Below are 14,294 nucleotides of genomic sequence, written 5' to 3' on the forward strand. Positions count from 1 at the left end.
GAAGTTAACCTCAAACCTTGCGAAACCGTTTTCGATTAAGGAAATGGGACTCAGGCGAGAGGGGCAGAATGGCGTGGTGTGTAAAAGCCACAGGCTTTATCACCTCCATGACCTGCAATTAAATTCTAGTTATATTTCTTGTTCTTTCCCAGTGGATTAAGCCAGTCCTTCTCCCTGGGGACCGGTCTCCTCGTTGGTAAATTGGGGATAACGATGCCTGTGGCTGGCTGGGGTGTCGCAATGGTCAGAGACAGAGGTGAGGTGCCTGGGACCCCAGGGCCCCGGAGGCTATGGTTGGTTCAGGGCGCGATCCACCCCGGACCCGTCACCGGGATCACTACCCGGGCGGGACGGCCGAGAGCTCGCGGCGGGGGCAGGGGCCGGGCTGGGGCCGCCGAGGGCTCCGAGGCCTTTTGTTGGCCTTCGGAGCTGCCTCTCACACACCGGAGGAGGATTAAAGCCAGATGTGGTGGCGGGAGACCCCAGGCGCTCTGAGTCTGGGACCAGAGCACGGGATGCCGCTCCGCACCCCGCGGCGACAATAATGAAGGGGGGGGCGTGCAGATCTCACGAGAGTTATATAGGCTGCGAGACCGCGCCCCTAAGTGACAGCCGCGTGGGCCACTGACGCGCGCGTCTCGGCCGCCGGGGGGCGCCCAGTGGACGGTGCGCAGCCCCGGCGGCCAATGGCTGGCGGGGTCGCGGGCGGGGCGGCGGCGCTCCGGCGGCGGGGGCGGGGCCTCGGCGGAAGGCGGGGCGCCCGGCGGCAGCGGCGGCGGCGGCAGCGGCGGCCACAGCAGCCTCGGCGGCGGCCGCGGATGGAGCGGCCAAGGTGAGGGGCTCGCGGCGGCCGCGGGGTGCGGGGGGCCTGGCGCCGGCGGCGCAGGGCGGCTGCGCGCAGAGGCGCGGGGCGGAGGGGCGGCGTCGGCGGCTGGGCTCCGAGGCGCGGGGTCGCGGAGATCCACCTGCTGGTAACGGAACCGCCGCGCCGCGGCCCGGCCGGGAGCTCGCGCGCCGGGGCTGCTGCGGGGCCGGCGGGGCGGGCTGGGCCGCGCGGGGCGCGGGGCCGGGCGCCCGGGCCGCTCTGTCAGCCCCGCGCCGCCGCCCCCGCGGCCCCTCGGCGCTGCGCGCTCCCGGGCGGCGGGCCGGGCTCCCGGGGCGTCCCCGGCACCGTCCGGCGCGGGAGGTGGGTCGACTTCGGGGTAAAGTGGAGGAAAGAGTGGTTTTGGGGGTGCGGAGAGGGGGCGAGAGTTGTCTGCGGACGGAGCGGGGCTTCCCGAGGACCCGCGCCCGGCGCTTCCGCGGGGCGGCGGAGCAGGTGGGGTGGGGGCGGCGGTCCGGGGCCCGAGGAGCGGCTGCTCCCGCCGGGGAGTGGAGGCGTGCAGCCGGGGCAGCGAATTTCTCTACAAAGTCATGTCCGGTGTCAGGGAGCAGCCTGGTCCCCGTCCCCCGACCCGGCCTCAGCCCCCACCCCGGCCTCAGCCCCCACCCCGGCCTCAGCCCCGCTCAGGGTGGAGCTGCGGGACCCGGCGGCCGCGCCAGGTGATGCCCGGTGCGCCAGGTGTGCGCGACCGGCGCTCCCTCCCTCGGCGCCCGCGCTGCTTCCTCGCGCGGCGTGTGCTCCCCGGAGCCCGTGCCGTTGCCTACAGCCCGGGTTGCGAAATAGGAGCGGGCACGGTGTCCGTGCTCGATGCTTTCCCTGTATTTTGCTGTTGTGCTTTTGCTGTTGGACGAATTCTGCTCTAATGACAACGCTGTTCGTTTGAACGTAGGACCTAAATTTAGAATCAAATAATATGCGTTGTGTGCTTTATGCTTCCTTTTCTGAAGGTTTTAAAAACTAGTTTTACTAACCAGGGTATGTATCGTGGCATTGGTTTCTTTAGCTCACACGTGTAAGTCTGAAAACGCATTGGATGATGAAAGTACATAAGCTATATTGAAAAAATGCTAATCTTTTTATAAAAAGTAAAATACATGAATTTCAACGTCATTGCTGTGAGTTTTACATCTTAGATTTCACGATTGTGCCTTTTTCTTCAAGCAGTCATGTTCAGCAGACGTATACTCAGCCATGGGACATTGAACATTTCAGAGAACACTTTAAAGTAATTTATCATCTAATAATAAAATACAGGACTGCAGTCCTTGGAGATCTGTTAATAAAACACTTTTTTTTCCCCCAGCCTAAGATCTACAGTTGAAAGTTCCATTCATTTTGGTCAGGATGGAGAAAATGATTAGTAGTTTTAGCCACCCCTTTTTTGTTGTTAAGGATTCATATGTGTAAAGGGATCGTCTCAGAATAAAATTTTTGTGAATGTGGACATTTTAAAATATTAGGGTCACATTGTCTCTTATTTGACGTAGTCAGTCCTGGGGGTTTGGCCAGTTTATGAACTGCCTCCTCTGGTTAAGAGTTCGGAGATCATGCCGAAACCGGTTTGGCTCAGTGGATAGAGCGTCTGCTTGGGGACTGAAGGGTCCCGGGTTCCATTCTGGTCAAGGGCATGTACCTTGGTTGCGGGCACATCCCCAGTAGGGGGTGTGCAAGAGGCGGCTTATCGATGACTCTCTCTCATAGATGTTTCTAACTCTCTCTCTCCCTTCCTCTCTGTTCAAAGTCAATAAAATACATTAAAAAAAAAAAAAAAGAGTTCGGAGATAATTAGTTTTGCTTCATTTAACACTGTGCAGTTCAACTTCACTAGTTTGTAAACCCTAAGTAAAAATGTGCGACTACACTCTTCCTGAGTAAAATGCTCTGGTAGTTCTCTTCCGGAATCCCAGGTCTTAGTATTTATTAGAATTCATTATAAATATCATCTTTAAACCGGAGCTTAATAACTTCCCGGAAACAATAAATTATATTCCTTATGTTTTTCAAGAGTATATCTGTAATCTATCAATACTTTGCTTTTAGAATTCATTCACTTTAAATTGTCCCTACCTACTTATACTGAATTTTATCATAGGAGCTTTATTTGTATTTAATAAAACTATTTTTAATTATCCTTTATTTTGTGATTTTTCTGCTTCTCTACTTCCCCATAATTATTAATTGAATGTTTACTCTAACCTATACATTTTTAAATCTTTTACCAGGACAGATCCTTTCTGCACTTAGGTAGAACTAAGTATATAGCAACAGAAAGTTATACACATTTTTATATAATGTCATAGCAGGATTAAAGTTAGAAGTTATATAATTCACTTCTCTTTTTATCATGAGAATTCATTATTGAGTGCTTATTGATATAAAACAAGATATTAGACATTTGATGGAATTTAGTTGAAAATATAGAATATCACCATGAAGATTTTAAATTCTGGACTGTAGACATGGGGTCATTTAATGTTAACTTGTCTTACCGTAGAAGGTGACAACTGAGTTTCCAAAACAGTGATAACTTGTGAGAATATCTTTGGAGTTCTCGTTTTCAGATAGTAAGAGTAAGCAAGGAAGTGGTTGTGGTGGTAGTGATAGTGGTGGGGGTGGGGTAGTTCTTTGCTTCTAGAATATTATACCACAGTTAGAGCTGCTGGCGAGGAGGGTTAACAGGCATGCCTGAGGGTGTGGGCGGGCACGGGTTTATGCACCCGATAGGGAAGGGGTTAGCCAAGACTACAGGAAGAAGTTTCTTTAAAGTTTTGAGTTAAAACGTTGAGGTTTCTTATTAATTTTGCAGCTTATTTCATAATAGATCCATGTTTGTTATAGAATATAAAATATTTTTACTTTCACATTTAAACTGTTGGGTAAAAATTAACACCTTGGGGACATTCTTCTGTAACCTGAGACTTGGGAGGCTCCTGTCTAGGTGCAGGTGGCTGAGTCTGAGAGGCAGAGGGTCTGGTAGGTAAGAAAGCATAGACTTTGGAGTCTTACAAATGAGGGCTGTCTTTGGGCTCATTTTCTTGATGTAAAATAGGGTTTATAATGCCTGCCTCATAGGATTTTGTGAAGATTTAAAACATAAAATGGCCCAAGCATATAGGAAACACTCAGTGAGTTGTAGTGTCTATTATTATTACTAATACAATGCCCTAGTGACCTTTTTTCACTAGAAGAGATTGCTAGCAATGTTCACTTTTACAAAGTAGCTGAGATGGTTGTTTCAGAATTGCCTATAAATGGCCACGTTAACCAACCATGTCCTTCTACTGAGGGAATGTCCCTTGGGCTTGGTAGGCCTTTTTGGAGATGCATTAACTCACCCGCCAGAGTGTCATTTGATATATTGTGAAGTGCATCTTGTGGTTGGTCCCCTGGAGGCCACCAGGAATCAATGCACATCTGAGTGCCTGACAGGCCCCCAGGGAATGAGACCTGCTATGCAGAGTGGATTGAACCAGTGCTGGCTGGAGTTTGTTTGTTTGTTTGTTTGTTTGGTCTTATTTTTAATACAGTTAACATTTATTGAGAACCTATTTGTGCTAGGCAGTTATGCTCAAGTACTTTTAAGGACTTCATTTGATTCCATTTTTTTTTTCTACAGTTTCATTAGATCACCTGGTTTTCCAGAGTTAAAGCAATGATAAGTAATGGGTTCTTTCTCTGTCATTCAGTATCCTGGGTGGATGGCTGCCTTTTTTTTTTTTTTTTTTTTTTTTTTTTTAACCCCTAAACAGTCCCAATTTACATCCTGGAAGTAGATTAATCACAGAAAATACTACATTTGTTCTCTGATGATGATACATGACAATAATAATTGTAACCTTTTTATGATATGGTAACATGTGAAAGAGGAGCCGGGACAGGTTACATTTTGTGAATGGAGAGGTAAGGCCTATATAAGGGACATACCTTGCCATGTGAATAATGATGGAGCCAGAGCCAGGACCCAGGGATTGTGTACGTTGTAGTCTGTCACTTTCTTAATGTTTTTTAGAACAGCTGTTGTGCTGTAGGAAAACTGAGGGTAGTGAAGGTTATGTTACTCAGGAACCATTGTGTGATCATTAGTGTTCTCAGCATGGAATCTGGTTTATTGTATATTTAATGAGCCCCACAACTTCCCTTCTTAAATGAGTAATCATAACTTTCTTTTCTCGGACAAAACCAAACCAACAAGGAGGGAATAGTTTGATGCTTTCCCCCCCTGAGGAAGAGAAGCCTGTCACCCGTACTATATTAATGAGGGTGCGGGAATAATCTTCCTATTGATAGATACAGGTTAGCCCCGCCAACAGTCTGTTTGTAATGGTGGGACCAATAAATGAAGAAACCAATATTTTGCGATTCTGAACAAGTTTTTTCTTCCTGATTTCCTCTTGGGTAGGAAGAAGACCTGAGACATCAACCTAAGAAGACCGTGAAGACAATTCTGAAGAGCGGGTGTGACTGGTGTTGCTGTCAAACTTACTCTGCAGAGCGTCTGAAATGAGCCTCTCTCATTGATTGTTCTCATTGGCCCGGAGCCAGGAGTAGCAGTGGATTCAGTTGACTTCGTAAATGTATGAACCAGTGTGATGGTGAAATGAGATGAGGCTCCGAAATGGAACTGTAGCCACCATTTTAGCATTTATCACTTCATTCCTTACTTTATCTTGGTATTCTACATGGCAAAATGGGAAAGGTAAGGAAGTATTTTAGGCTTTGTGCTTTGTTTATGATACATAAATACTTAGGTTTAATGCCCCAACAGTCTGCATATTGCTTGCTGTCTGACAGTTTCTTTCTGACATAAAAATGAAACAGTATTCTTGGACAGAAGAGACAGACTTTCTAATTTGAATGGGGTTTGTTTTGTTTTTGGTTTCTTGCACTTGGAAAAACAGATACTGATCAGTGGTTTATGTTATACATGACAGCCAAGTTGTATAACAAATACTTTTTGTTTTGGCACACTTTTTATTACTAAACATCATAAATGTTTAATAAGCATCCTTGTACTGGGTGTTTTATAAAATGCCTAAGAGAACTCAATCAGCAACTCCATGAAATTTACATGCTGATTGTACTAATTATTTTGTGCTGTATAGTTAATGATTTAAAGTGCACGTGTTGACGGATTGCTCTTTAGACAAAAGTATGCAGTAGATGAGAAATTCTGATTAGAAAACAAAAATTTTTTTTAAATTAATTGTGTTAGACTTTTGAACTGTGTTTTAAAGGAAGGTTATCTGTTCAGTGAGTGGAACTATATTCAGAGATAATTAAATTTTTTAAGAGAAATTATTTGAGTGAATTTCTACCCATACTTTTTACCTTATAATAATCTAAAGAATGCTGATGGCAAGAAAGATGGACGTGTTGAGTGCATATTTGGTTTGTTAGAGTCCAGTGATAGCAGTCATCATCACCTGGTTATTTGATAATGCTGTTGCTGGTGTTATTTTATTGACTTTTACAAAGATAACTGAAACGATGGGTTCATGACTTATTTTTTTTCTGATGTGTGTATATAGATATGCATATTTAGATACTTATACACCTCTGTGAGATATGTTTAAAACAAGCTAATATAAATGAAGAACATATGCTCTGTGCTTGAGCAAATGTGTTGTTTTTCTCTTCTGTGTATTGGGTTCTAATTTGGGGGGAACTCTTTGGGGACAAATGAATGAAAAACTTGAAGACCTTTGTGAACTAATTTATGTATTTTTTATTTTATTTATTTAAATTCTTTATTGTTTAAGTATTATGTAAGTCTCCTTTTCCCTCCATTGACCTCTCCCCAGCCGTCCCATCCCCAGCACATGCCTCACCCCCCTACTGTCTGTGCCCATTGGTTATGCTCATATACATGAATACAAGTCCTTTGTCCGATCTCTTACCAACACCCCCTCACCCACACCCCCTACCTCCAGCTCTGCCTTCGCTCTTAGGTTGGACAATCTGTTTGGTGCTGCTATGACTCAGGCTCTATTTTTGTTCATTAGTTTATGTTGTTCATTATATTCCACAAATGAGTGAGGTCATGTGATATTTATCTTTCTCTGACTGGCTTATTTCGCTTAGCATAATGCTCTCCAGGTCCATCTACGTTGTTGCAAATGGTAAGAGTTCCATCTTTTTTTCACAGCAGCATAGTATTCCATTGTGTAGATGTACCACAGTTTTTTAACTCATTCATCTGCTGCTATGCACTTAGGCTATTTCTAAATCTTAGCTATTGTAAATTGTGATGCTGTGAACATAGGGGTGCATATATCCTTTATGATTTCTTGGAATATAGTCCTAGAAGTGGGATTACTGGCTCAAATGGGAGTTCCATTTTCAGTTCTCCGCAGTGGCTGCACCATTCTGCATTCCCACCAGCAGTGCACAGGGGTTCCTTTTTCTCCACATCCTTGCCAGCACTTGTTATTTGTTGATGATAGCCATTCTGACAGGTATTTTGATTTGCATCTCTTAGATAATTAGCATGTTTTCATATGTCTCCTGGCCTTCTGTATGTCCTCTTCTGTATATAGTTTGCTCATTTTCTGATTGGATTGTTTACCTTCCTTTTGTTAAATTGTATGAGTTTCCTGTAAATTTTGGAGATTAGATCCTTATCTGAGGTAAAATTGGTAAATATGTTCTCACATGCAGTGGGCTTTCTTGTTTTGTTGATGGTTTCTTTTGCTGTGCAGAAACTTTTTATTTTGATGTTTTTTTGTTTATTTTTTGTTTATTTTCCCCTTAGTTTCCATTGTCCTAGGAGGTGTATGAGTAAAGATATTGCTACCACATACGTCTCATTTTGCTGCATGTGGATTCCTCTACGGTTTTTATGGTTTCCTGTTTTACGTTTAAATCCTTTATCCATTTGGAGTTTATTTTTGTGTATGGTGTAAGTTGGTGGTCTAGTTTTGTTTTTTTGCATGTATCTGTCCAATTTTTCCAACACCATTGACTCCATTGTATGTTTATTGTCTCCTTTGTCAAATATTAATTGAGTATAATGCAGGGGTCCTCAAACTTTTTAAAGTGGGGGCCAGATCACGGTTCCTCAGAGAGCTGGAGGGCCGGACTATATGAACTACTAATTCCTACTGTAACACCTCGGCTGCGCTCACTGCCCAAAAACCTGGTGGGCCGGATCAGACTCCTCTGCGGGCCGCATGTGGCCCGCGGGCCGTAGTTTGAAGACCCCTGGATAATGGCTTGGGTCAATTTCTGGGTTCTTTGTTCTGTTCCATTGGTCCATTGTTCTTGTGCCAGTATCAGGCAGTTTTGAGGACAGTGGCTTTGTAACATAGCTCAATATCTGGTATTGTGATCCTTCCAACTTTGTTCTTTCTCAGGATTACTGGGGCTGTTTGGGGTCTTTTTTTTAATTCCGTATCAATTTTTTGTAGAGTTTGTTCTAGGTCTTTGAAATATGCTGTTGGTTTCTAATGGGAATTGCATTGAACCTATAGATTGCTTTTTGGAGAATGGACATTTTAGGGATGTTGACTCTATCAATATCATAAACATGGTATGATCTTCCAGTTGGTTATGTCTTCCTCTATCTCTTTTTTCAACGTCCTGTAGTTTTCTGAGTACAGGTCTTTTACCTCCTCAGTTAAGTTTATTTCTAGGTATCTTAATTTTTTTGGTGCAATGGTAAATGGGATTATTTTTTAGTTTCTATTTCTGTGAGTTCATTATTGGTGAATAAAAAAGCCATGGATTTCTGTGTGTTAATTTTGTATCCTGCTACATTGCCAAATTCATTTATTAAGTCTAGTAGTTTTTTGATGGAATCTTTAGGATTTTCTATGTACAGTATCATGTCATCTGTAAATAATGACAGTTTTACTTATTCTTTTTCAATTTGGATGCCTTTTATTTCTTCTTCTTGTCTGATTGCTGTGGGTAGTACTTCCAGTACTATGTTGAACAGGAGTGGTGAAAGTGGGCATCCCTGCCTTGTTCCTGTTCTTATGGAAAATGGTTTTAGTTTTTGCCCATTGAGTATGATGTTGGTTATAGGTTTGTCATATAAGGTTTTTATTATGTTGAGGTATGATCTCTCTATTCCCACTTTGTTGAGAGTTTTTTTTATCAGGAAAGGGTGTTGGATTTTGTCAAATGTTTTTTCTGCATCAATTGATAAGATCATATGATTTTTCCCCTCTTGATTTGTTTATGTGATGTATAATGTTTATTGATTTGTAGATATTGTACCATCCTTGCATCCCTGGAATACATCCCACTTGATCATGGTGTATGATCTTTCTAATGTAATTCTGGATCTTATTTGCTAGAATTTTGTTGAGGATTTTAGCATTTATGTTCATCAGGGGTATTGGCCTGCAATTTTCTTTGTCTAGTTTTGGGATTAGGGTTATGCCGGGTTCCTAGAGTTTGGAAGTATGCCTTCCTCTTGAATTTTTTGGAATAGAGAAGGATAAGTGTTAGTTCTTCTTTAAATGTTTGGTAAAATTCCCCTGTGAAGCTGTCCTGTCCAGGGTTTTTGTTTGCTGGAAGTTTTGTTTTTGTTTTTTATTACAGTTTCAATTTCATTAGTAGTTAACGGCCTATTCAGATTTTTTGATTCTTCCTGATTGAGTTTTGGAAACTTGTACTTTTCTAGGAATATGTCCATTTAATCTAGGTTGCCCAGTTTGTTTTTATAAACCTTTGTATGTCTGTTGGGTTGGTTGTTATTTCACCTCTTTCATTTCTGATTTTATTTGAGTCCTCTCTCTTTGTTTTTTAGTGAGCCTGGCTAGGGATTCATCAATGTTTTTTATCCTTTAAAAAACCAGCTCTTGGTTTCATTGATCTTTTGTATTGTGTGTTTGCTTTTTTTTTTTTTTTTTTTTTTTTTTTTTTTTTTGTCTCTATGTCATATATTTCCGCTCTGATCTTTATTATTTTCTTCCTTCTACTCACTTTGGGCCTTTTTTTTGTTTGTTTGTTTGTTTCTTCTCTCTTTCTAACTTAAGTTGTAAGGTTAGATAATTTATTACCATTTTTTCTCGTTATTTTTGAGGTAGGTCTGTAGAGCTATGAACTTCCTTCTCAGGACTGCTTTCACTGTGTCCCATAGATTTTGGATTATCATATTTTTATTGTCATTTGTTTCGAGAATGTTTTTTATTTCTTCTTTGATATCTTAGTAACACAATCATTGTTTAAGCACATGCTATTTAGCCTCCAAATGTTTGCTTTTTTTTTTTTATTGTAGTTGGTTTCTAAGTGTATGCCATTGTGATCTAAGAAGATGCTTGATATGATTTCTATCTTCTTGAATTTGAAGGACTTTGCCTATGTCCTAATAGGTGGCGGATTTACTTGAGACTAATGTATATTTCATAGCTTTGGGAGAAATGTTCTGAAGATGTCAAATAGTTCCATTTGATATAGTGAGTCACTTAGAATTGTTGTTTGCTGATTTATTGTTTGAAGGATTTATCCAGTGGTATCAATGGGTTATTAAAAGTCCCTCAGTTATATCATCTTGTTGAATTGTCTTTCTTTAGGATTATGATGTGGCTCTCCTTAGCTCTAGTTATGGCCTTCACTTTGAGGTCTGTTTTGTCAGATATAAATATTGCTACCCCTACTTTTTTGTCATTTCCATTTGCCTGAAAAATATTTTCCATTCCTTCACTGTCAGTCTGTGTGAGTCCTTTGATCTGAGATGGGTTTCCTGTAGACAACAAATATATGGGTCATGTTTTCTACACTGTGCCTTTTGATTGGAGTATTTAATCCATTTATGTTTACGGTTATTATTGATAGGTACTTGTTTGTCACCATTTTAATTTTTTATGCCAGTGTTTCTTCTTTGTTTTCTATTTCTTCTTTTTACAGCAGACCCTTTAGCATTTCTTGCATTGATGGTTTGGTGGTGATAAACTCCCTTAGTCTTTTTTAGTCTGTGAAGCTCCTGATTTCACCCTCCATTTTGATTGATAGTCTTGCTGGGTATAGTATTCTTGGATTCAGCCACTTCCTTTCCATGACTTTGTATATTTCATTCCATTCCCTTCTGACCTGATGTGTTTCTGTTGAGAAATCAGTTGATAGTGTAATGGGAGATCTCTTGTGTAACTTTCGGTCTCTCTTTGGCAGCTTTTAAGATTCTTTGTTGTTGGTGTTTGCCAACTGGTGTTGGTCTTTTTGGGTTCATCTTGTTTGGAACTTTGTGTGCTCCTTGGACTTGTATGGCTTTTTTCTTCCTAGCATCATGGAAGTTTTCTGTCATTATTTCTTCAAACATGTTTTCTATTCCTTGCTCAGTTTCCTCTCCTCTGGCACCCATATTATGCAGGTGTTATTTTGTTTCGTGTTGTCCAAAAGCTCCCTTAGACTCTGTTCCTGCTTTTTAAATTTTCTCTCCAGATGCTGCTGTTCTTTGGTGGTTTTTCTACCTTGTTTTCTAATTTGCTGATGCAGTCCTCATCTTCTTCTAGTCCAGGGGTCCTCAAACTTTTTAAAGTGGGGGCCAGATCACGGTTCCTCAGAGAGCTGGAGGGCCGGACTATATGAACTACTAATTCCTACTGTAACACCTCGGCTGCGCTCACTGCCCAAAAAACCTGGCAGGCCGGATCAGACTCCTCTGCGGGCCGCATGTGGCCTGCGGGCCGTAGTTTGAAGACCCCTGTTCTAGTCTGTTGAAACTTTCCATTGTCTTCTTTATTGCAGCTTTTATCAGTCTTCATTTTCTCTTGATTCTTAGACATGTTGACTTTGTCTTCCATCCTTTTCAGCATCTTTATAACCATTGCTCTGAATTCTTTCTCTTACAAATTGCTTGTCTCCATTTTGTTTTATTTTCTTTTCTGATGATTCCTCCTTTCTTTCAAATGGGGGTTGTTTCTTTGCCTCCCTATTTTTGCTGTTCCTTTGTGATTGTTTCTATGTATTAGATTAAACTGCTATGCCACCCAGATTTTTTGTCTTATGTATCGATAGTAAATGTTTTAAGGGACCCAGTGGTGCAATCTCTCTGATCTTCTGGGCTGGTAATGTAGGGATGCCCCCTATTTGGGATATTTAGTTTCTCTCGGTGTAGTTGGGTCTTGAGTGTTATTGTCCGTTTGTGGATGGAGTCTCCTCTCAGGGTGTCTGGTTATGTGGCTCACTCTCTACCACATATTCTATAAGACACGACACAAAGGGAACAAAACACAAATATACTCACAACACTGATAACCCCAATATAAGTGACCACTGAAGAAAAGAGAATTAGAGAGAAAAGAAAGAAAAAAGAATATCAAGAAAATAAAAATCAATAAGAGAGAAAAGAAAGAAAAGAAAAAGGAAGAAAATAAACATATGGGGAGAAAAAAATGACAGAATAAACAGGTAAACCAAAAAATGCAAACAACGAACACCCAGAAAAAAAGTGGGGAGGGGCAGAATCTGTAGAAGCAGAGTTTATATACAGAAAGTAAGGTAAGGAATTGAATGAGTATGGGAGAACCTCAGTTCAGTATAGAGGAGGTAGGAAGAGAATGAGTGGGTAAGAAGAAAAAAATTTTTTTTTAAATATAATAAAATAAGATAAAATAAAATAAACATAAAAATACAAATTGAATGAAGAAAAAATAATGCCATAAAAAAGAAAATTAAGGAAAAATTTTTAAATAAAAGGTTAAAAAAAAAAGTGAAGTATCGTTCCTTTTGGCCAAGTTTTAATGCCCCATGAAGGCTGGTTTAAGATCCCACTCTCTGTCTGCCACTTGTCAGTTTCCTGTTAGGTAGCCAGTAACATGTTGAAGTTCCAAGAAAACCACTGCTCTTCTGTTTGTGTCTTATCTCTGCAGCCTAGACTGCAAGCAGGTGGGACCAGTCTGCCCACTTAGCCTGATGCCTGCTTTCAATCTTAATCTCTCAAGTGCTGTTTCTGACGGGGCTTTAGGTGGGGGTGGTGCTGTACTGCTTTCTGGGACTGAACTGCCTCTCTTCAGCCCAGTTCCTGAGGGCTCTTTGGTGCCATTCAGAGTTTTTGTGTCCTTTGTACCACTCAGAGTGAGTTTGGGTGTGACTGTATTACCTTTCTGGAGGCCACTGGGAGGGGCTGGTTTTCAGGAGAAAAATGGCTGGTTGGTCCGGCAGATCAGGACTGTCCCAGTACTGGCCGCCACTCTGGGCTCAACATCTCCTGGCTTGGCCTTACATCTAGAATCCCCCATCACTAGCAGCCTTGTGGACATCCTTTCCACAGTCAGATGTTACGCATTTACCCAAGGGACACGGACTTGGTGCTGGGCAGCTTTCTTCTGATCCTCTTGGCTCAGAGGCCTTGCAACTCTCTCCAGCCCAGATCCTCGATCCTGCCATTCTCCAGGCGTCCTCTGCCCTTCCTAGCTGCTAATTGTCTGCCGGCTGTGTCTACTTCACCAGTTTTGGGTGGCTGTTATTTGATTTAGATGCTCCTTTTGGAATAAGGCTCAGGGCACATCTGCCTATTTGGCCACCAATTTATTTCCCTGCATAATCTAATTTATGTATTAAATATTTTTTTTATTGTACTAAAGGAAGAATGTTTATGTAGGGAGAATGGTGGTTAATTCAGCTGTTGATTGTTTCTGATATAAACAAAACAGATGACTACTCTTTTAGGTCTAATTATGAAATAAAGAAACCATAGAAGGGCTTATAGATATTTTTTTGAATCATAAAACTTACCTATTCAGAGAGTTACAGTAATGGAGAAACTTGACCCTTCTTATCACTGTGTTATTTAAAGGATTAAAAGTTTTTGAATCTCTGTTCCATTGGTTTTGTTTCTTATATAAAGCTATTATAGGCAGTTTTTTTATTAAGCTATTTTTAGACTCAAAATTAATTTTAAAAACATAGGATATTTTCACCATGTGGTTTAGATACACACACACAAAGTCTCTGCTCCTTTATGTTCACTCCTTGAACAGCTCTGTAACTCTTCCACGCATACTCTTCTGCTCTGTTTGGCTGCTTAGTGTTTTGTTCAGACTCTTTCAGGTATCAGCAGGGACCTGTTATAGGTATATAAAATCTCCTGTGTTGTAATGCTATTGTTTATGTAACTACCCAACCTCTGAGCATTGTATTCTTTCTAGATTGTTCTAGCAGTCAAACAACTTGGATTTTCCTGAGCAGACCTAATTTCAGATATTCCAGTATACCTATTAACCATGTGCTCTGATTTTTATATTTGAAAGTATTGTTTTCTTACTCATTGAGATTGCTGGACTAGTAGTTTTTATTTTTCATTTATTTATTGGTTTCTTTTATGTATCTATCCTATGCCTAGCACTGTAATATTTTATGTTATGGATACGAGAAGGAATAAGAAACTTCACACCTTTGACAAGCTAAAGGGTTGGTAGGGAAAATGCCTGCAAAAAATATGTACCATCAGATTGAGAAAGAAGCA

At 41.5% G+C, this 14,294-nt stretch overlaps 1 protein-coding gene across 3 annotated transcripts in view; it reads left to right on the forward strand.

Annotated features, from left to right (window-relative positions):
• The first annotated feature begins 729 nt into the window (after nucleotides 1-729).
• Nucleotides 730-14,294, forward strand: part of MGAT4A (alpha-1,3-mannosyl-glycoprotein 4-beta-N-acetylglucosaminyltransferase A) — a 68,082-nt gene continuing 54,517 nt past the window's right edge. For all 3 annotated transcript variants that reach the window (XM_084900351.1, XM_084900350.1, XM_084900352.1), the window contains exons 1-2: nucleotides 730-832; nucleotides 5,283-5,579. Coding sequence is in view for 1 of the 3 variants with exons in the window: in XM_084900350.1 (XP_084756476.1) it covers nucleotides 5,486-5,579 (94 nt within the window). In the remaining 2 variants the exon portion in view is untranslated. The remainder of the gene's footprint in view (nucleotides 833-5,282; nucleotides 5,580-14,294) is intronic.

The sequence above is a fragment of the Pipistrellus hanaki genome, assembly GCF_964339955.1.
Source record: "Pipistrellus hanaki genome assembly, chromosome: 12".
NCBI classification, from domain to species: Eukaryota; Metazoa; Chordata; class Mammalia; order Chiroptera; family Vespertilionidae; genus Pipistrellus; species Pipistrellus hanaki.